This window comes from Chaetura pelagica, unplaced genomic scaffold, assembly GCF_000747805.2.
Source record: "Chaetura pelagica isolate M959 unplaced genomic scaffold, ChaPel_1.0 scaffold546, whole genome shotgun sequence".
Classification (NCBI taxonomy): Eukaryota; Metazoa; Chordata; class Aves; order Apodiformes; family Apodidae; genus Chaetura; species Chaetura pelagica.
This window is the reverse complement of record NW_009953798.1, coordinates 487,613-509,907: the sequence shown is the minus strand read 5'-3', so window position 1 is coordinate 509,907 and position 22,295 is coordinate 487,613. Positions and strand designations below refer to the sequence as shown.

Here is a 22,295-nt window from a genome sequence, read left to right as displayed (position 1 = left end):
ATTTTGCTTAAAAATGGTGGGTTTTGGGACAGCTGTCTGAAAAGCCAGTAACTGCTGGTTAGAAGCCATCAGCCACACCTTTATGAAGGTGTGTGCTGTGCTGCCACATCACCAGTCTGCCCAGAGCTAATTCTGATATGTGAACTGCAGTTAAGAAGTGCAGTTTGTCAGTTCAGTTGTTTAAACAGCCTTTGATATACTTGTGTACTGTGGGCATGGAAATGGACTCCAAGCTGGGAGAAAAGAAGTGGAGTGGGTTCTGATTTACTTCCTCTAATTAATTTGGAAACTTATCTCTTTTTTTCAGGTGAGGGCTCCTATACATAACTCAGCTCTAGGTGTACATGAGATAGATCTTTTTAAGACATCGGCTACCCTGATTAGTTTTATCTACCCGGCACAAAATCCAGACCTCCTGAAAAAACTTGCAGAAAAAAAGACTACTGTCTTGGCTATGGATCAGGTTCCACGGGTCACCATTGCTCAGGGATATGATGCACTTAGCTCCATGGCCAACATTGCTGGGTATGAATCTTGCATCTTCTTTATCGACTTTCTTTTTCCTGGCTTGACCTAAGTAGAGCTGGATTAAAAGATACATGCTTTGATGCTGGGTGTATATAAAACAATTCTGCATCTTTTTCCTTGCAGCTGTTTCAAGCTGGGTGATGCTGTTGCAGGTGCCAAACAACTTAAGCTTCTTATGGTCAGCTTTGCAGCAGATTATAGCAAGGCTTTTTACAAAAAATGAAACTGAAATTTAATTCAGTTCTTCTTATTTCTGGACCGCTTTGTCTCCTGCCTTTTTGATCTGAAGTAAATGAGAGCAGGCTCAAAGATATCCTTAAGACTTAAGATTGTCTGTAATTGGGATCTGATTTTCTGGGAGCTAACTAACCCAAATAGCACTCAGTATGAATCCAATTGCAGTAGCAGATCTAAGCAAAGGACCAAATACTCTCAGACATCTCTACGGTTTGCAACTGGTAATGTAGGTATTGTAGTGAATTAAAATGTTATTGTCAAGCTGACTTCTATTATTAGGTCCTTTATTGCCTTTTAAATTAATTTATTTTTTTTGCTTAGATGGTGTCTGTGGGGCCTAATAAGCCTTGGAGAAGGCTTCCAAATTTTGTGGATGCCAGCAGTATACATCTGTGTACATGTTTGCTTACTTCTCTGTGTTTTCATTCTTTGTAATCTTACTAAAATATAGAAATTGAGAAAGTATTTAAAGGTATCAAATCTACAAGCTATATTCCAAGTTAGAGTTTTGCATCCTGCAGACTTCTGTATGTCCCCGCTAGGAACAGGAAAGAGTGTAACAGGACTGAACCACAGCACTGGCAGCAGAAATGCAAGAAAATATGCACTGTTGTTAAGAAAAGATGTAACTGGACGTTAATCTGCGTTCTCGGGTAGCTCTGCTGATGTTAACTTGTCATCCAGCCACCTGTTCTCAGATGGCTAGAAAGCAGATGGGGCAAAAGAACTGTCAAGGTTAAGCTATTTGCCATAGGCTGCATAGCTCTGCAGAGTTAGGATCTCAGTGACTTTTTTGAATGTGTGCTTGCTCGTCTGAATTATCTTAATGCAAAATTATTTTGGGTTCTGCAATTGCTTGTTCATATTTCATTCCCTAACAAGCCCAAGAGCTGGTGAAGGTAGCTACAAAGACTGCAGAGTTCAGTTTTGGAAGTTATACATTTATTTTTCAGGTAAAATTTTTTTTGAGAGTGAGTAGTTGTGGACATCAGGCATATAGCAGTAAAAAAATTCTGTCTAAAAATGCATTCTGTGATTTAAAAAAAAAAGGCAATAAATATGAACAAAGGCAATTAGACTTGTGCTCAAAAATAAAATACTAAACTTGCTTTATCTTATGACCATGCTATGGTCAAATGTTCATCATTTCACTTGCTGTCATGAACGGAATTGTACTGAGCCTGGTAAAATACTGATATGTGTTTGTCCTTAATTGACAGATACAAGGCTGTGGTACTTGCAGCAAATCACTTTGGTCGCTTTTTCACGGGTCAGATCACAGCTGCTGGTAAAGTTCCTCCAGCAAAGGTGCGTGCAGATCCTGTGGCAGAAGAATGTATGAGTTCCAGAGCACAGCTAACCCCTTCTGAAAATGTGTTAAAAGTCTCTTTTCCTGTTTGGGGCTAGTTCTAGAGATTTCAGAAATCTGTGGCTATTTCCATACCAATTCTTGTTCACTACCTGTAGTGTCATTTTTTGGGGGGGGAGTAACAGAGTAATTAGAGTTTTATTTAAGTTTGTATAGCTTTAAACATCAGACTAGCTATAAATGGCTGGATTTTTTTATTATTATTATTTTTTTAAATGGAAGCAGTTAGGTCAGAGATACTGGCATTTCTGGTGCATTGAAGTCTGTGAGGGAAGGGATTGCTTGATGGGAATTGCAGGGGGATTGGGTTGAAAAGAAATAAATCCAGGGTTAAGGAAGGAAATTAAAAAAGAGATTAAGGAGAAAACTTAAACTGTTAGCTACAAATGAATTTGCTTTCAGATAAGTGAAGCTGGGAGTTCAAGCTTTTCAGCCATTTCTTTACAGAGTGGCTCTACCAAACTCATTTTGGGTTTTGTGTCCTAAGGTATTTTGTTTTAATTACTGGTTAGTAAGATGTGTCTGCAGTTGTGAAAGCAGTGCAATGCTGCTGCTTTTTTAATCAGCTCTAGTTTTGGTTTATGTTCCAAGCATGATGATGGTATCATTCTAGGTCTTGATCATTGGAGGAGGAGTTGCTGGCCTGGCCTCTGCAGGAGCAGCTAAAGCAATGGGTGCAGTGGTTCGTGGATTTGATACTAGGTAGGTGAGTGAAAATGGTAATATCAATCTGAAATTATTTGAGGATTAAGTAGGTTGTGGCTGTAGTACAGTGAAAGAACTTGTACTGCACTGAATCACAATTCCTTTCCTACCAATTTTATTTCATTATTCTTCCTCCATTTTTTTATATCTCGAAGCAAACAAACCTTCCAAAGGGGCCTCCTCATTAAACCATTCAGAGCTATATGAATAAAAATTCATTGCTACATGAAAATGAGGACGTAAAAGCTCTAATACAGAATTTCATGTTTCTGTTCTTAGGAACACAGGGAACATAGTAAAGAAGTAATCTTTATGCCCTCTTTTATAGCTTACTTTGATCCAGGTTCATAGCTGCATACTCTCATTCACTTCTACTCTCCTGATCCCAGAGAGGGCAGCTAGCAACTCTTTGGAGAGAGACTTCTTTCAATTTTCTGAAGGAGAGAAAGTGATCAAGTTACTTTATTTATGAAACTCAAGATGAAAGAACAGGAACTGCAGCTGAATTTGCTTTAAGTGCTGCTTTTCCTCAAGTCTCTTGTTTTGTCCCATAGCTAGTTTTTAGAGCAATAGACTGAGAAAATTACAGAGTACAAATGTTTTTCTTCTTATCTGCAGGGACTCTAAACTTGATAATTTTTTTCTGTTAAATGACCTTCTTATACTGAATTTGTATGTGTATAATACTGCATTTACATCAAAATTATGTATGTTTGCTTTTATGCCAAAGTGGCATCTAGTGCTACTTAGTTATATTTAATATGAAAGAACAGAAATGAATATATCTCCAAATTTATGATGTGCAATAAGAAAGTCTGCATATGCCTCATCAAAATCTGCCTAAAACTTCTCAGAATTTTTTTCATTTCCCTTCTTAAACATCCTCTATACTTTTATCTTGGTGTGCAAGAATGATTGTGTTCAGTCCTCTGCACACTGTGAATGTTTGGCTAACTCTGAAATTTAGTCTCATTATTTAACTGTGCTATCACATAATGCAAAATAAATTACAGATGTAGAGGAAACCTAAAAGAAAGCAAACACAAAGCCAACCCAAAACACTACCAGCACCCCACAATCTCCTTACCCCACCCCCCCAACAAATTTTCCTTGTTAAAATAAAACGTACGGGTATTTCCCATTTCACAGATTAAAAACAGGGCCACAGCTTATGTGTTTATTACCTATGTTAGGCATCTGAGTTTGGGCTGTGGATTTACCTAGTCATGACAAGGGTGAGCAGAGAGTCAACAGTTAAAGCTCCCAGCTTATAGACTTTCTTGGAGTAACTCTGTTCCAAGAAGACTGTAGGCTGCCTTCATTCCTTGTTCAAGTATCTTTGGGAAACTAAAACTAGTGATTCAATTAGCTTTTTTCTCCAAATACAGAAAGTTGAGGACCATAATTACAGTCTCTAATACTAGAATGTTTTTGATCGTTTATCTGAAGAAGACTACCACTAAAAAGATCAGAAATGTCACAAGGGATTTTAAAGTAGTGGTTCTTGTTCCTTCCCCCTCAATTTTCTTTTCGTAGAGCTGCAGCTCTGGAACAGTTTAAGTCTCTTGGTGCAGAGCCTTTGGAAGTAGACGTAAAGGAATCTGGAGAGGGACAAGGCGGTTATGCTAAAGAAATGTCCAAGGAATTTATTGAAGCTGAAATGAAACTCTTTGCCAAACAGTGCCAAGACGTTGATATTATCATCACTACAGCGCTTATCCCAGGTATGTTTTATGTGCAAGATGCTACTTCTCATTTACCTGGTGTAGTTGGCATGTTTTGGAGCTGTACCTGCAGTGAAAACAGGAGGTAATGAATTACATCTCTGTGATCGTGTAACTTTTGCCTTCCCTGATCAATGCCTGGTTTTTTAAGTGTGTACCTATTTTTCCAACTTTTTTTTTTTCACAAACTAAGAGTCTTTGACTCAAGATAATTCTGTTTTCCTATTAAACAAGGAGTAGAAACTAAGAAAGCAAGACAGTTTTCTTGCATGTTTCTTGTATTACTGCTACGTCTGCTATCCAGCTGGTGCACTGAAACAAATCACAATTAAAACACAGTGAGGCAGAGCATAAACTTCAGTGCTTTGTATTGCACACCACCTGTCTTTTAATAACCTTTTAATAGACTTAGGACTTCTTCAACTGAGAAGAAAAGAAGAGCAATTGTGGTGGGTGAGTCTCTTCTGGGGGGAACAGAAGGGCCCATTTGTTGACAAGACTCATCCCACAGGGAAGTCTGCTGCCTCCCTGGGGCTCGGATTAAAGGTATTAAAACGAAACTCTGAACTGGTGCAGCCATCTGATTATTACCCTTTGCTAGTTATACAGGTTGGCAATTATGAGATTGCAGAGAGAAGTCCAAAGGCTATTAAAAAGGACTTCAAGGCACTGAGGCAACTGGTTGAAGGTGCAGCGTGCAGGTGGTGTTTTCATTATTTTCTCAAGTGGTGGGAATAAATAAGAGGATGGAAAACACCTAATCAATGTGTGGCTCAGGATATGGTGCCACCATCAAAACTTTGGGTTCTTTGATCATCGGGAAGTTTTTATGGCACTGGATCTGCAGGTGACAGCTGGAATACATCTGTCTCCAAGGGGCAAAAGGATTCTTGCAGAGGAACTGGCAGGACTTGTTAAAAGGGCTTTAAACTAGGCTTGAGGGGGGATGGGATAAAACCAGGCTCACTAGAGATGAGCCTGATGTTGGTCTTCTGTCTGCCATTCCACTAGAACTGGGAAATTGAGATAAATGTGACAACAAAAACACAGGGCTCACTAACGGGTTGCTAACCAGGGAAGTGGCTGGGAATAGTCAGAAATCACAAGTGAAAACTAATTGCTTGACTCCCTCTCTGAAATGCTTATATAACAATGCACGGAGCATGGAGAATAAGGAAGAGGAGTTTGAGGTCTGCATTAGGTTGAATGGCTATGACATAATTGAAATCACTGAAAAATGGTGGGACAGCTCCCGTGACTGGAATGTTGTCATGGATGGCTATGTACTATTTAGGAAAGACAGAGCAGCAAGGCGAGGTGATGGTCTTGCTCTTTATGTATGAGAGAAATGCTTTGGAATGCTTTGAGTTCTATCCAGGGAGGGAGGCAGAACAGGCTGAAGTTTGTGGGCAAGAATTAAGAGACGTGCAATTGAAGGTGAAACTGTTTTGGGTGTCTACTATAGACCAACAACCCAGGAAGAAGATGTTGATGTGATGATTCTACAGTCAACTGGAAGTAGCCTCTAGATCATGCTCCCTAGTATGACTTCAATCACCCTAGTATTTGTTGGAAAGCCCACACAGCAAAGCAGGTTCAGTCCAAAAGGTATTAGCGGTATGTTGATGATCACAGAATCACAGAATTTTTTGAGTTGGAAAGGACCTTAAAGATCACTGCACTCCAACTCCCTTGCATGGGCATGTTCCACTAGAACAGGCTGCTCACAGCCCCATCCAATCTGTCCTTGAACACCTCCAGGAATGGAGCCCCCACAACATCTCTGGGCAGCCTGTTCCAGTGTCTCACCACCCTTACACTGAAGAATTTACACCTGATCTCTAACCTAAATCTCTTTCCACTTAAAACCATTACCCCTCATCCTCTCACTGCAAGCTCCTGTAGAAGACCCTCCCCAGCTTTCCTGTAGGCCCCCGTCAGCTACTGGAAGGGCACTATGAGGTCCTCCCAGAGCCTTCTCTCTTTCAGACTGAACAACCCCAACTCCCTCAGCCTCTCCTCATAAGAGAGGTGCTCCAGCCCTCAGATAATTTTTGTGGCCCTTCTCTGGACACGTTCCAACAGGTCCACATCTTTCTTGTGCTGGGGGCACCAAAGCTGGATGCAGTATTCTAAGTGAGGTCTCACCAGGGCAGAGTAGGGGGGCAGAATCGCCTCTCTTGATCTACTGGCCACACTTCTTTTGATACAGCCCAGGATGGAGTTGGCCTTTTGGGCTGCAATTTCAAATTGGTTGTTCATGTCCAGCTTTTGATCCACTAGTACCCCCAATATGATAATGATAGTTTTCTAATGTAGGTAGTGGGAGAACCAATGAAGAGAGGAGCACTGCTAGACCTTATATTAATGAATAAAGAAGGTCTGGTTGGAGGCATTAAAGTTGCAAATAGCCTTGGCAACCGTGACCATGACATGGTGGAGTTTAATATTTTACAAGGAAGAAGCAATAAGGGCAATAAGTAGGATTACAACCCTGGACTTCTATAGGGCTAACTTTGGCCTCTTCAAAGATCAGCTTGAAGGAAGTCCGTGGGCTAAAACTCTGGAAGGAAAGCTAATCAGTTTTTAAATACCACTTCCTCCAAGCCCAAGATAGGTGCATTCCTTTGAGTAGAAAATCAGGCAGGGGTGATAAGCGACCTGCATGGGTAAGCAAGTATCTTCTGAAGAAAGTCTCATGGAAGAAAGAAGTGCACAGTTTGTGGAAGAAGGGACTTGTCACTTGGGAGAACTACAGGGATGTTGTTAGGGTATGTAGGAAAGGGACAAGAAAGGCCAGAGCCCTCTTAAAACTAGCAAAGGAAGTAAAGGAGAACAGAAAGAGCTGCTTCAAACATATCAGCAGTAGAAGGAAGAATAGGGAAAATGTGGGCCCACTGCTGAATGAGGTGGGAGCCCCAGTAACAGAGAATGCAGAGAAGGCAGAGTTGCTGAATGGCTTTGTTTCAGTCTTTACTAACACCAGCCATTATGAACTTCAGACCCTGGATATGGGAGAGGAAGCCTGAAGGAGAGAAGACTCTCCACTAGTTAATGTAGAGTGTGCTGGAGGTCAGTTATGTAAGTGGTATGTACACAAGTTCCTGGGCCCTGATGAGATGCACCCAAGAGTGTTGAGAGAGCTGGCTGATGTTACTGCCCTACCTCTCTCCATCATTTTTGAAAGATCATTGCAAAAATGTCTCCAGTGCTTGAGGACTGGAGGAAGGCCAGTGTCACTCCAGTCTTCAAAAAGGGCAAGAAGGAAGATCCATGAAATTACAGGGGTGTTGGACTCCAAGATCTCCAGAAGTCCCTTCCAACCCCTAATATTCTGTGATTCCTCTGTGATTGATTGATTCCTCTGTGATTAATTCTTCTGTGATTCTGTGGTGGTGACTTGCCAGCATCTTTAGTAGACTGCAAATGCATAGCTTTTTTGTGTTTGGAAGCAAATATTCTAGCATCTTTTCTCTGCTTGTATAAACCTCTTGCGGTGTTTCACCCCAGGTATCCATTACTTAAAAACTGTACTTTGAAAAACAAGGTTTAGAGAGAAAGAGGGGAAACTTGTCCCCTAAGCTCTGCAGGTAAAAGGCTGTATTTTGTCTTTAACTTAATATGCCTTGTTTTGGCAGGCAAAAAAGCTCCTGTCTTGTTTAAGAAAGATATGATTGAATCAATGAAGGAAGGTTCGGTTGTGGTGGATTTAGCTTCAGAAGCTGGGGGAAACATTGAGACGACAAAGCCTGGAGAGTTGTATGTTCATAAGGTGAGCATTTTAATTTGCAGATAATCTCAGTTTGCATGAATTCACATTGTTTTTTGTAACCTGTATGTTGAAAATGAGGGATGATTTTTGGTATTTGAGTTTGAGTAATGCTTTAGGTTTGCATTTGATCACTAGTCATCTCTATTTATAACAATTGGAAGGTTTTTAAAGAAACATACCTTTGTATAGTGTTAATTTGGTTGTTAGTTATGGAAATGTAACCAGTAAGACTTCTGTCATAGTTTGACTCAGGATTTGCAATTATACCAGAGACAACAATGCTTTTGATCCCCTCCCACCCAGGTGGGGAAGGAGAGAGAGAATGAGGGAGAGAGACTCTCTGGATTGAAAACTGTAAACTAGACAGCTTTAATTAAAAACTAATGATAAAATAAAATAAAAATAAATGAAAAAATAAAACAGTTATATAAAATTTGTTCAGGAATATGCAAAAGCCTTTTGCCTCCCCACACCCCCATCAATTCCCACAGCATCTCCTTAGCTGTGAACAGTCCTGTAAAGTCGTGGAGCTGCCAGAGAGAGCATGGAGTTAAGAGGGCTGAAGGATGCACAGCCTAGAGTTTAATGGTGATGGATGGACAGAGTCCTCCCTCGATGCTGGCCATGGGTGAAAGAAAAGGGAAGAAGAAGCAGGAAGGAAGTTGTCTTCTGTGACCTCTGACCTTCCTCTAAGCTTAGATATATGGAATGGAATGGAATATCTCAGGCCAATTTTGCTGTCCATCAAGTGCAGCCTCCCCTACAGGAGGGTCATAGATCTCCTGGTTGTGTCTGAGCTGTCAGGGCAAAGATGTGACCTTGGAATCTCAGCAGTAACATAAACATTCTACAATTTGGTACATGTGAGAAATCTGCTAGCAGTTAGAGAAATCTCGATGATAAGATTTAAAGTAGCGCGTTTCTAAGGTTGTTATTTGGTAATGTAAGGACATAATGCTGTTCCTGTGCTGCTCTAGGGAATGCTGTAGGATATATACTTGGTGGTTTTCTAGGGCTTTTGATGCCCTTGCTTAAAAACTTATATTAAGAGTATGTAGAACAGAAATAAGAAGATACTTGCATTAAAAATTTATATGGAGAGCTTTTAGTCAGAGAAATATTACCCCTGGGTGTATAGCGTACTGGAACTAAGCTGTGGAAAGAGCAGCAATGAAGAATTATTAGCAGTGTGACAGAGCATTGTGTTAAGCCAGAGTTCTTGGAAGCGTGTATGGATTTTAGCTGTAAGTTGAGGGAGCAGTGTTTTAGCTAGCCTGCTTGAACATGAAGAGTGTTTGCCAGCCTCAACTTCTCATACCTTCCAAAAGCTCAAGACCCTGATAGCCAGATACCTGAAGATGAAGAAGAACCTTTGTTCTTTAAACAATGGGGATATCTTGTTACATCTTTTCATAAATATGAACCCAGGTATGCTGCTTGCACAGCTAGCTTACACCAAGGAAGCTCCTTTCACTCCTCTGTAATACAGAAAGTTGCATCCAGCGCATGCCCTCCAGAGAAACTGAGAAGATGCCAAGCATTGGGCAGGATAATCTCTCACTTGGTTGCTTTAAGAAGCTATGTTCAGAGGCAATGGTAGGATTTGGAGAGAACAAGTTCTTGCCCCAGTACATCTTCCTCTCTGTGTAGGCTTGTTGCCAATAGCTTTTAAGGTGTTGGATTTGTTCATACTCAGTGCTGTAATTGTTGGGAGTAATCCTCCTGACTTAATAGTTAGAGCTGCAGGTAAGAGGTTTTGCTGGGATTAAAATGGAAATATGATAAACAGTTTTGGTATATATTTCTAGAAGGATATATTGGAAGAGAAGCTACTTTTTCATAGATTGAGCTGATATGTGATTTAAATTCTTTTCAGGGTGTTACACACATTGGCTACACAGACCTGCCTAGCAGAATGGCTACTCAGGCCAGTACTCTGTATTCCAATAATATTATCAAACTTTTAAAGGCTATTAGTCCTGACAAAGAGAACTTTTACTTTGATCCAAAAGATGAATTTGATTATGGGACTCTGGATCATGTTATTAGAGGAACTGTAGTAATGAAGGTAAGTCAGTAAATACTATTTTTAAAATTTGTGAGTACATGCTTTTGTATGTATCAGTGTTGTCTCTTTAAAGTGCATTTAAAGATAGTGCACGCTCATACACTTCAGATGAGGCTTGGTGGACAGTATGGGCAATCACGTTTGTATACAGCTGAATATTCCTCTATCCCTTTCTGTGACATGAAACCTCTACTTTGGTTTTCTGTCATAGTTAAACAAATATCTAATGTCTACCATTGAAAAATAAAAGAAAGATTAGATTAAATTTGTGTGTTGTACTTGTGTAATAAAAGCATAGGTATTTAATGCATTTTTAAATATTACTACAGGACCAGAAAACCATTATTTTAAAAAAATAAACACATTTCTCTTATAAGGATAACTTCAGAAAAAAGTGGTGGAAGTAACGTATGCAGGATACACTAAGCTCTATTAGGAAATATTAAAATACAAAGTTATGGCATGGGCCAATATGGGCTCTCCTCCTGTAACTGTTAGGAAATAATATTTTGCAGTTTAGGTAAGAGGTATTAATTTCTGTAGAGTTTTGCTGCATAATGTTGCCGACATTTTGTAATGCTTATCATACCTACTCTGGAGGAGGCTTCCATTGTCTTCTGCTCTCCCAGACTACTGAAGTGGTGTGTACAGCTCAAGTCTGACAGCTCCACCAGTTATTCTTTCAGAGGCCTGAAGAGCAGAAAGAGATGTGGAATGACATCATGTGTGGTATCTAGCTGAAGTCTGGGCAGGCTGTGGTTACAGTTCAGATCTGTGGCAGATTTTGCTATTTGCAAAATCCTGTTTTATTTTGCATAAATGTTTTAAATGTAAGGAAATCTTTGGTTTGGTTTCTGCTTTCAAGCCTTGTGCTGTGTTTCTGTGAGGTTCTCCTAGACACTGATGTTAAATCTTGTTTGAAAAAGATGTGTAAACTGGTATGGTTAACTTGGTCAGGCTGTACTGATGATCCATTCTTGCAAACTTACATTAATGCTGAAAATGAAGATGTTTCTGTGGCATGGCTGTAGGATATTAAGACTTATCTGAGTTGCAGGATTGAGAAGAGCAGGCTCCTCTAACTATAAAGCATCAGCCATATTAGGGTTAACTGTAAATATCTCTTTGTCAGGATGGCAAGGTGATTTTCCCAGCACCTCCACCTAATAACATTCCTCAAGGAGCCCCTGTGAAGCAGAAGACGGTAGCAGAGCTGGAAGCAGAAAAAGCAGCTACTATTACACCTTTTAGAAAAACTATGACTAGTGCATCTGTATACACAGCAGGTAGGCAACTTCCAGAGTTCGAGAATCAGTGTAGGATTCTCCTCATTTTGCTAATACTTCTATGTGACTTCTGATCTTACTCATTCAGTTTATGATGTAGTTGGGAGGGGAGCTGATTTGCTGCTGTATCCTACTGCAAAATCAATCTAGTTTAGTAATTGCTTTTGAGAGGGAAAATTAAATTTTAAACATTTAACCAAAGCTATTAACATTTCAAACAGTGCTGACTCATGCTTTGGCTTTATAAAAATATTGGTAAAATTTCTAAAATTCTGAAAGACTCCTGCTGGGGACTGTGCTCACACTTTGCAGCAGAATAAATTCAATGCCATTGCTTTCTTCAAACTTTAATATTGTTTAATACTTAAATGTCCACAGTACCAAAGTACTGAGAATAGGACATTGATCTTGACAAATAAAGTTTGGTTCTTCTTGTCATTTGGTATTTTGTATCAAAACTTCACATGAGGTAATTAATTGAGTATTCTTGCTTTTAACCTCTCTTCTCCATATGCATGCTTTGAGTCTTCCAAGAAGCATGTCTGCATGATTGTGACTCTTCTCCATTTTTGCTAGAGTGACAGGATTCAGTGTAGAAACCTGTTTTTGGTGCTTTGTCTGCATCCATAACAAAGATGTGTGTATTATATTTATAGTTTAATTTGCTATTGTAAAGAAACACTAGGGCCGAAAGAGCCTCACAGTTGACAGAGACCATCAGTTAATCTTGAAACAAATCCATGTACAAAAGTATATTTTGCTTTTAGTTCAATAATGGGCTTCCTGTTTTACAGACTTCAAGTGTAAGAAATGATTGAAATGTCATAGTAAAGTTGTGCTGTGCTTTTGTTCTAGGTTTAGCCAGCATGTTAGGACTGGGCATTGCAGCTCCTAATGCTGCTTTCACACAAATGGTGACAACATTTGGCCTTGCTGGAATAGTGGGGTACCATACAGTGTGGGGTGTGACTCCTGCTCTTCACTCTCCACTCATGTCAGTGACTAATGCTATCTCAGGTAAGTAACTGTCACATGACTGCTTATTTTCTTTGCATGTCTGAGTTTACTTTCAGAAATAACAGACATCTAAAACATGCACTTCTTGAGGGTATATTTTTTCAACAGAAGGGCAAATGAGGTGCTGTATTTCTTAAAAATTTTAAAGTAATTTATCACTATTAACCTGTTTGCTTTCAAGTTTGTTTTTCCTGGAGTGCTGTACTGCTGTGGTCTTTGCTACTATGATGGCTTTTGGTGGGGGGGAAAGAAAAAATTCCTAAGTGACCCATAAGTTTCATAACTCTGAATATGTATGATTTTATACATCTCTGTGTGTATGTATATGTGACAGATCATGAGTCTGATCTACTTTGACTGTTAAAAACAAGTATTTTTTTAATGGAACAAATACTCAGAGGCTAACTCTGTGATTGAGGCACTCCTATTCATACACAGTTGTGTTTTGAAATGTTTTTATTGCTGAAAAAGATGACAGTTGTCTTTGTTTACATAGTGATGTGTAGAGTAGTAGTCAGAGTTTGTGTTGACAGGTATCTGCTTGACAGCTGAAGGGAAACTTGAAATAGAGCTTTTAAAGGTTCAGTAACACTTTTTTTTTTCTTTTAAATAGGACTAACTGCAGTTGGTGGGCTGGTACTGATGGGAGGAAACTATCTCCCTGAAAACACTCCTCAAAGTTTAGCAGTGCTTTCAACCTTTATCTCTTCAGTTAATATTGCAGGTAGGAATGTTAGTTTTTCTGCTGAGGACAACTTAAAAGCACTTGTGTAATGCTTTTATTTCTTCTCGCTCTTTAATTGTATGGATTCCAGAAATACGATTCTGGGAAGAGGATCTGAGGGCATCCATCAGTAAAGAACTTGACTCCCGATTTTCGTAGTAGTTACTGTATCTAGTTTGCACACTCTGTGGTATAACCTTTTTTAGGGAAGCATTTAAATGTACATTTTTCTTTAGCAGTCTTTTGGGTGGTGATTATATGAAATATCTTTCCCTGTATATCCCAGCATGGTACTCTCTCTGTGCTAGTATTCCTTTTCCTACTTGAAAGATGTACAAGTTGCGTAGAACAAAATTCTGTTTGCTTGAGTTTCAGAAGTCCCATTCTCATGAATGATAATTAGCAATGTGACTTAAAAATGCTGGAGCTTTTTTACTAAAGTAGGTAGGGAAAAAGAAGCAGTCATCAACAAAGCTGTATCCTACTGTCAGCAGAGAGTTTGAAGCCAGAGCAAGTCCTCCAGGCTTTCCAACTCCTCTTGTGAATTTCCTCCAAAGGTTAAAAAACACCTAACCGGGATCTCATCCTGGTTATACCTTTGTTTTTTGGTACTTTCCCAGATTACTGGTTTTTCAGAGGCTTTTTTGGTGTCAGTTGTTAACTTTGCATGGTAGTATAGTTTAAAAAACTATTTCTGTCATAGCTTGTCATGTGCTTAGTTTCAAATATTGGTTTTGTGAAGTAGTTCCTTTACTTTTCCAGGTGGTTTTCTGGTTACACAGAGAATGCTGGATATGTTCAAACGTCCCACAGATCCTCCTGAGTACAACTACTTGTACCTACTACCTGGTGGTGCATTTGTAGGAGGCTATGCAGCTGCTCTCAGTGGTGGCTATAACATTGAACAGGTAAGAAGATAATTTTGTGACACTTAGCCTGCTGTTAACGTCATGGTAGACATTTTCACTGCTTACTTCATTGAGGGGTAAATAGCAAATAGCTGTGGTCTTTTAATCAGCTACGTATTCCCACAAAGCCAATATGAAGTTGATTAAGCTTGCAATCATACCCCAAATGCTGAATCTGCAAATTTTCAGAGCTTTCGTGTATTTTTTCCTGTAAAGCAGAAGGTACTTTGTTATTTATTGGATGGTTTTCCTAAAATACAGCTTAAATATCAGAGTGACTACAGTAACCAGTCCTTGGTTTAAATATTTCTGAAAACTTGGTGTGACGGTTAAAGTAGGTATGACATCTGGATGGAATGAAATTTCAACACAGCAGTGTGTACAGGGATCGTACCTCTAGTGCCATTTTTAGTAAATTTTAGTTTGCATTTGTTCCAATAGTAAGAGAAATCAATGTATGTTGCCATCTGTATTTGGAAAAAAGTGAACCTAAACATAACATTTATGCCAGCAGCTTTTAGTATATTTGAGGTTTTTTTTCAGTTACCTATAAATGTGTACATCTTAGTTCAGTGAAGTTTGTTCATAGTTTTGAAAACAGGAATTCCAGTGTGCCACAAGCAAATTCTGAAACTATTCCTAGAGTGATACAGGGCAGTTCTAGCTTTGGGTTTCTACTAAAGGAAGACTTGGTTCTGAATTGAAAGGAAGATGGACTTCACTAAAGTTTAGTATTCATGGTGCAGATAAACCAGGGTCAAGGGGGAAAAAGGTTTTAAAAGATACCATGTTTTAATTGGCCAAAATCACATCCTGTACAACAATTTCTCACAGTCAAGAGTTCTGACTTCAGTTAAGAACTGTGACTTACGCACATTCAGGAGAAATCAGGCCTTTGTTGAATGATCAGGAAGATTTTATAATGATTATGCATTTTGTCTCTACTTCATGTATTGATATTGATGTTTCTCTTATTTTAAAGATTATGTATCTGGGCTCAGGCTTATGTTGTGTTGGTGCCCTGGCTGGTCTGTCCACCCAAGGAACAGCTCGTCTTGGAAATGCTTTGGGTATGATTGGTGTTGCTGGAGGTTTAGCAGCGACTCTTGGAGGCCTTAAACCCTCACCTGAATTGTTGGCGCAGATGTCAGGTGCAATGGCACTTGGTGGTACCATAGGTATGTGTATGATACTATAAACTTAATGTATGCTCTGTGTGTGCATTTATGCAAGCTGTATATACGCAAAATGCTGTATATCTCACAGGTAAATTGGCTAACATTTGTGGGTTATGTATGTTACTTTGCAAATGTGTGAACAAAGAATTTAAAGTTCTAGGGCTTTTATTAGTGCGTCATGATGTGGTAAAGAATGAGGAGACTTTAAGGGCAAGCAGAAACCCATCGTCTTGCATTAGTGAAACAGGGTATGCAGAGGTAAATGAACATGTCCAACTTATTGTTTCTGTTCAGTTCCTGACTGAATGCTGCCAGATTTCCCTTTTCAGAAAATGCTGAATTTCTCAATTTTTACTGAACATGATGTGCTTTAGTCTTCTGTCTAATTTCCATCGTATCCTTTTTGCACAAAATGCACATATGCAATTTTGAGTTAAATGCTGTAGCATTTAGTGTGTAACAAATATTTCCATTGGAACAGGTGTTTGCATCCATGTATTCATTGCACACTGAACCATGATACATCAACTCCTAACTGCTGCTCTTGATTGTGTCTTGTAAAATTTCCCTTCTGCCTTCAACTCTCAACAGGTTTGACGATTGCTAAACGCATCCAGATTACAGATCTGCCCCAGCTCGTGGCTGCTTTCCATAGCTTGGTCGGGTTGGCTGCTGTGCTCACCTGTGTAGCAGAATACATCATTGAATATCCTCACTTTGCTGTTGATCCTGCCGCAAACCTCACCAAGATTGTGGCATACCTTGGCACATACATCGGTGGAGTGACCTTCAGTGGCTCTCTTGTTGCTTATGGAAAACTGCAAGGTGAGACCTTCCATTCAGAATCAAGTATTTGTTAACCCCCCACCCCAGGGTTTAGCTCTGGCTTTAGACTGCTATGTAATTGCAAAGAAGCCTAGTATTTTGGATCAGGTAAAAGTTTGTATCTTTGATTATAGCAAGCATACTTTTTTCTTTTTAATTCTGTTTAATTTGTGTACAGCTTTAATTATGAAAGGTTTGTCTCCAGTGCTTGGACATACTACTGCTATTAATTACCAGATCATGTGAGCTTTCCTCAATTCATCTTGTCTAGAAATATGTTTCTTCAGTGTTTTCAAGACACTACTGACACTATTTCTCTAATTGATTTTATTGAATTTTTATTATCACAGCTTTTATTTCTGAGCAGACATTTTAATTGAAATCCTGGTGTTGCTACACTCAGTGAGCACCACCAATATTTATGGGATTTGTTCATACCATTGCAGGCTTGTGTTGGGTAGGTAGGTAGCTTGTAGAATCAGTTGAGACTGCTTCACTTCAAACCATTCAGTTCACTGTTTACCTACTGTGCAAACTCCATGCTCCATGCCTTATATTATTTTAGTAAATATGCCTTCTAAGTTAAGTACTCATTAATTCCTGGTTGATATGCACCTGAAGATTTCTTTATTGTATTTGTTATAAGTGCGCAGCTTTTGAGAGACTGACGTAATACGTGTGTGAAGAAGTTCTGGCTAACAGCTTCTTATTACTAATCCTGTTACTAGCTTTGTAATAGTTCCTTTGGGAAACATCTGTTCACTTTCTTCAGTGTTTGGGACCAGCCATTGAAGGAGGAAGCATGACATGGATGGAAAGCTGTCTTTAATAATCTTTTGAAGGATGTGTCAGTAGTATGTATTTCTGATGTATTTCTGCTAACTAGTATTTAGTTTATTTCTTCTGGGTTATTTTTTTCACTTCTTCATCTGCTGCTCCCCCCCTTCTGTGATTTGTTTACATGTCCCTGGTGAACTTCACTGCCTGTTTCAGCCCACTCTCCTTTTCCGTTTATTTCCCCCTGCCCTTGCATTTTCTTATCAGCACCATAATAAAAAGCTTGTCTATACTACTGAACTAGAGGTAGTAGGTCACACACTTCCACTCCTAGTTGCTGCCAATATGAGAAGTTGTGGAAGGTCTGTGTGAGTGAGGGTACTGATGAAATTAAAGTATTTGAAAGCACAAGTGTTGTATATTTAGAGTAATCTGCATAGTCATATTTTTTTCTAAGCACACAGCTTTTGAGAGATGGAGATGCTTATATGAAGAAGTTCCAGCTAAAAGCTTCCTACTACAGGGCATCATACACAACATGCAAAGACTTGGGGTCAGAGCTAAAAGCGCATTTGTGATTTTTTTTTTTTTTATGTCTTTTTGTTGTTTTTTTTAAAGGCTTTTCAAGAGGGTAATAGTTTTTCTAATTATTCTGAAGCACTTCAGCAATACTAGGAAGTAAAACGAGTTTAAACAGGATATTTGAGAATCTAGATTAAGTTTGAATGTGTTGCAATACTAAATCAGCACAAGGTCTAAACTCCAACTAACTTGTTTTATCTTCTACTCCTCCCTTTTTTTCAGTTTTCTTTTGCTGAGGTATTTAGTTTTCTCAGGGGCAAGAGATAGGCTCTTCTGCATGTATGTGTCAGTGTCTGAATATGCATTTTTTGGCAGGTATCCTGAATTCAGCACCACTGCTCCTGCCTGGTCGACATGCATTGAATGCAGGATTGCTGGCTGCAAGTTTCGGTGGAATGATTCCATACATGATTGATCCTAGTTACACTACAGGAATTACTTGCTTAGGTTCTGTGTCAGCTCTCTCAGCCATTATGGTAAGTTGGAGAATTGTAGGAAGTGAAACAAATTTTAAAAGCAGTTTGTTCTTCAGCTTCTCAAGTTTCCGCTTTATGATTTTGTTTTACCATCCAGAGTCACAATCATTATAGTGCCTGTAAGCTAACTTGTAGTAGCAAGTAGCAACTGACTTTCCTAAATCTAGCTGTAAACCAGAACTGTACTAGAGAACAGGCAAGTATATATAGAAATCCTTTTTGCATATATGACTTAATGGAGCCTTTTTTATGACAAACTTGTATTTTAAAAGACTTTTTGGAAAGCTTATTCTTAAAGTACTTAGCCTGTAGACTCAGTGCTCTTTTATCACAGCAGTATAATGATGTTATCTCCATTTGAAGCTTCCCTCATTCACTCTCACCAGCTGTTGCAAAATGTACCCTGAATATTCTAATTGTGTGAGCTGCATATTGTGAAGACTATTCAGTGTTAATACCTTCAGTGGTATTAACACTTCCATGAAGCTGATCAATACTTTTGTGAGTAAAAATAGGTGACTAAGCTCATGATGAGGACAGTGGTGGGCCTTTGTGTCCCCTCTCAGAAGGTAGAACTGGTAAGTCACACTACAGCTTGATGTCTCTCCTACATTGAAAACACTTGAATTAGGTTATTAAGTAGTTTGATATTTATTTCTCAATGCTGCGGGCAGACTGTCTTCCTTGCATGTTCTCCTTACTCTTAGCTTATACTGAAATATTTTATTTTCTTTTCCAGGGTGTCACTTTAACAGCAGCTATTGGAGGTGCTGACATGCCTGTAGTTATTACTGTCCTGAACAGTTATTCTGGATGGGCTTTATGTGCTGAGGGCTTCCTACTGAACAACAACTTACTGACCATTGTTGGTGCACTCATTGGCTCCTCTGGTGCCATCCTTTCTTACATCATGTGTGTGGTAAGAAGTCATCAGAAATTGTGCTTGTTTTTCTGGTAATGAAAAATGTTTCTGTTTTTTAGCTAGGAAGATAAGCAGTTGGAAGTCCAAACTGCTAGATTTTTACAGACTAGAAAATTCTTGATAGAAACTGTTGGTCTAGTCATCTCTCTTTGATTTGGAGAGATATGCACTTCATACTTCAGAAATGTGAGGGAAACCCTTGCATTGATATGGGCATTGAATCTGGTGCAAATAGGTATGATTACTTGTGCTCTGCTGGTTTTTTGTGGGTTTTTTTCAGTCGTGTCACTCTTCAGTGTTGTTAAATTTAAGCTAAATTTAAAATATATCATCAGGAGATACTTTTAAGTAGTGAGTTCCTTTAAAAAAATGGTTTGGTTCAATTAAAGTAATTTGAAGTTTGTTTTTTGAAGTATAGATACTTCTACTGTTTGCTACTTTATTCAGAGCAACTACTTGAAAGCGCCATGGGGTGGCAGCAAGCTTGCATTAATGTGTTGCTGGTGATTAAGTCTGTGTCAGAGCAAACTTGGCGCTTCAACTCTGTGTGTAAATCATTGTTCGTAATGGTCTTCTTTTCTCTGGAATGTTTGTACAGAAGACCCTTATTTTCCAGTATCTCTCTCTTGCTTGTTTTCAAAGGTTGAAAGGTAGTAACTTTCCTGTTCACAGTGCAACAGCTGCCAGCCTCCTGATTCTCTGTTGTGTAATACTGTTTCACTTGTGCTTGTGTTCCTGTGTGAAAAGTGTTGCTGTTCTACTGTCCTGATGTTTTCCTATAGTCAACTTAGGCTGTTTCACTTAATCTCTGTTGATAAATAGTGTTGTTACCATGTTAGAAATGTAGAGTATCATTCATTTGAGGAACAGCTTCAGGAAAGCTTTAAAAAAACTTTTGTGCAGCTTCATGGGCATGAGTTCAAATGAACAACCCTAAGTATGACTTCTGAAGAATCTTTCTTCAACATTTTGTGTCTCCTTATCAAAAAGCAGTCGGTTTATGGGACATTTTTTAGCAGTTTTGTTTATCATTAGAAAGACTATGCTTATGGGCAACACAGATATGAGAAGTATGTTCTTTGAAGCTAAAATTCTTCTAAGTCTTGGTGAAAATACGATCTATTTGGTACTTATTTACCAGTGGGCATAGTCACTCAATAGTTTTACTGTTCCCTTCCTTTCAAAATTTATTTTATTGCTAGTTCAAAGAATCATACAATGTTAGGGATTGGAAGGGACCTCTGGAGATCATCTAGTCCACTCCCGCTACCAAAGCAGGATCACCTAGGGCAGGCCACACAGGAGCACATCCAGATGGGTTTTTAATGTCTCCAGAGAAGGAAGGAGACTCCACAGCCTCCCTGGGTAGCCTCTTCCAGTGCTCTGTCACCCTCACAGTAAAGATTTTCTCCTCATGTTGAGGTGGAATTTCTGTGTTCTAGCTTATATCCGTTGTGCCTTGTCCTATTACTGGGCACCACTGAAAGGAGACTGGCCCCTTCGTCTGGACACCCACACCTCAGATACTTACAGTCATTAAAAGATCGCCTCTCACCCTTCTTTTAAGATTAAACAGCCCCAGTTCTATCAGCCTTTACTCATAGGAGAGATATTCAAGTCCCTTAATCATTCTCGAACTCTCCATTACACCCTCTCCAGTAGATCCCCATCTCTCTTGATTTGGGGAGCCCAAAACTGGTTACAGAGTTCCAGATGTGGTCTCACCAAGGCAGATTAGAGGGGGAGGGCAACCTCCCTAGACCTGCTGGGCACACTTTCTTAGTGCACCCCAGGATACCATTGGCCCACTTGTCCAGAAGGGCATATTGCTGTTCCATGGATAACTTACTGACCACTAGGACTCTAAGGTCTTTCTCCATGGAGCTACTTTCCAGCAGGATGACCCCTAACCTGGACTGTTGCCTGGTGTTATTTGGCCCCAGATGCCTTTACACTTGCCTTTATTGAACTTCATGAGGTTCACCTTTGCCTGGCTCTCTAGCCTGTGTAGTTCTCGTTGGATGGCAGCAAAGCCTTATGGAGTGTCAGCTACCCCTTCCCACTTTGATATCATCAGTGAACTTGCTGAGGATACACTCTCTCCCCTTGTACAGGTAATTGATAAAGACACACAACAGAACTGGACCCAGTACTGATCCCTGGGGAATGCCACTGGCCACAGGCCTCCAGTTTGACTCTGTGCCTTCTGAACTCTGTTGTTGAGCTGGTTTTCAATCCACCTCACAGTCCAATCATCTATCCCACATTTCTTGAGTTTTCCTAAGAGGATGTTATGCGAGACAGTATCAAAAACTCCTCTCAGCTCTCTCAAAGTTTTGAGATACTTGCAAGTATCTCAGGGTATCTTGTGAGTATCTCAAGAGTTTTGAGAGACTATTTTGGAGGAATCTAGGTAAATGGCAAGTCGTTAGCAAAATAGTTATGTAATCGCAGTGACGAAGTGGCTTTCCTGTATGTATTTCTGAAATTTCAGGAAGTTTAGTTTTCTGAAATAGTAGTCTAGAAATCTTTAGCTGCTTTATGTAAGTCTTGACAATTAAAGTTGACCAGCCAGTAAAAGTACACTTATTCTGTATAATTTCTGCACAATGAGCAGAAGTTCTCAGCATTTTTCTGTTCTGCTTTACTTCCTTTAATGGAAATGATTACTAATAAAAGCATTTTTATAATTGAGGGATTCAGTATCATTGTCTTGAAGCTGCATTTCAGAAGAAAAAATGCTCAAGTTTCAATAGACTGCTTTAGCCCGTAGCAATCTGTGCTAATGAAGCAACAGTATTCCCCTCATTCTGAGACCCCTGCCCCTCCCTGCAGTATGACTTCCACTCAAAGCTGTGTATTTATTGAAGCTTATCTAGTATAGATTTTAAGGTGTTTGTGGAATCACATGAATGCTTGAAACCTATTTTTTTTTGTACAACATTTTTGTACAATTGCTTTTTCTGATACAGCTGTAGCTTAATTATCCAAAGGCTAACCAGATAATCTCTTAAAGCTTGAGTTGATAAAATTGGCCAACATGTATTCAGATAACCACTTAGATTTTACAGTCCTATCTGCTTGATTTTCCACCCATTCCTCTTTTGTGTATCTTATTAGGGTGAGTTTAGGTCAAATAATTTAACATTAAAACAAAAAATCAAAGGCCTATACTGTTCACTCATCCTGTGCATTGT

General features: G+C 39.3%; 1 protein-coding gene across 1 annotated transcript in view; it reads left to right on the top strand.

Annotated features, from left to right (window-relative positions):
- Positions 1–22,295, top strand: part of NNT (nicotinamide nucleotide transhydrogenase) — a 43,112-nt gene that overhangs the window by 7,047 nt on the left and 13,770 nt on the right. Inside the window, exons 3-16 of the mRNA XM_010001155.1 lie at positions 308–525; positions 1,986–2,073; positions 2,748–2,836; positions 4,376–4,563; positions 8,202–8,335; positions 10,212–10,403; positions 11,536–11,689; positions 12,545–12,706; positions 13,320–13,430; positions 14,193–14,338; positions 15,321–15,516; positions 16,108–16,341; positions 18,016–18,176; positions 18,916–19,095. Coding sequence (XP_009999457.1) covers positions 308–525; positions 1,986–2,073; positions 2,748–2,836; positions 4,376–4,563; positions 8,202–8,335; positions 10,212–10,403; positions 11,536–11,689; positions 12,545–12,706; positions 13,320–13,430; positions 14,193–14,338; positions 15,321–15,516; positions 16,108–16,341; positions 18,016–18,176; positions 18,916–19,095 — 2,253 coding nt within the window. The remainder of the gene's footprint in view (positions 1–307; positions 526–1,985; positions 2,074–2,747; positions 2,837–4,375; positions 4,564–8,201; positions 8,336–10,211; positions 10,404–11,535; positions 11,690–12,544; positions 12,707–13,319; positions 13,431–14,192; positions 14,339–15,320; positions 15,517–16,107; positions 16,342–18,015; positions 18,177–18,915; positions 19,096–22,295) is intronic.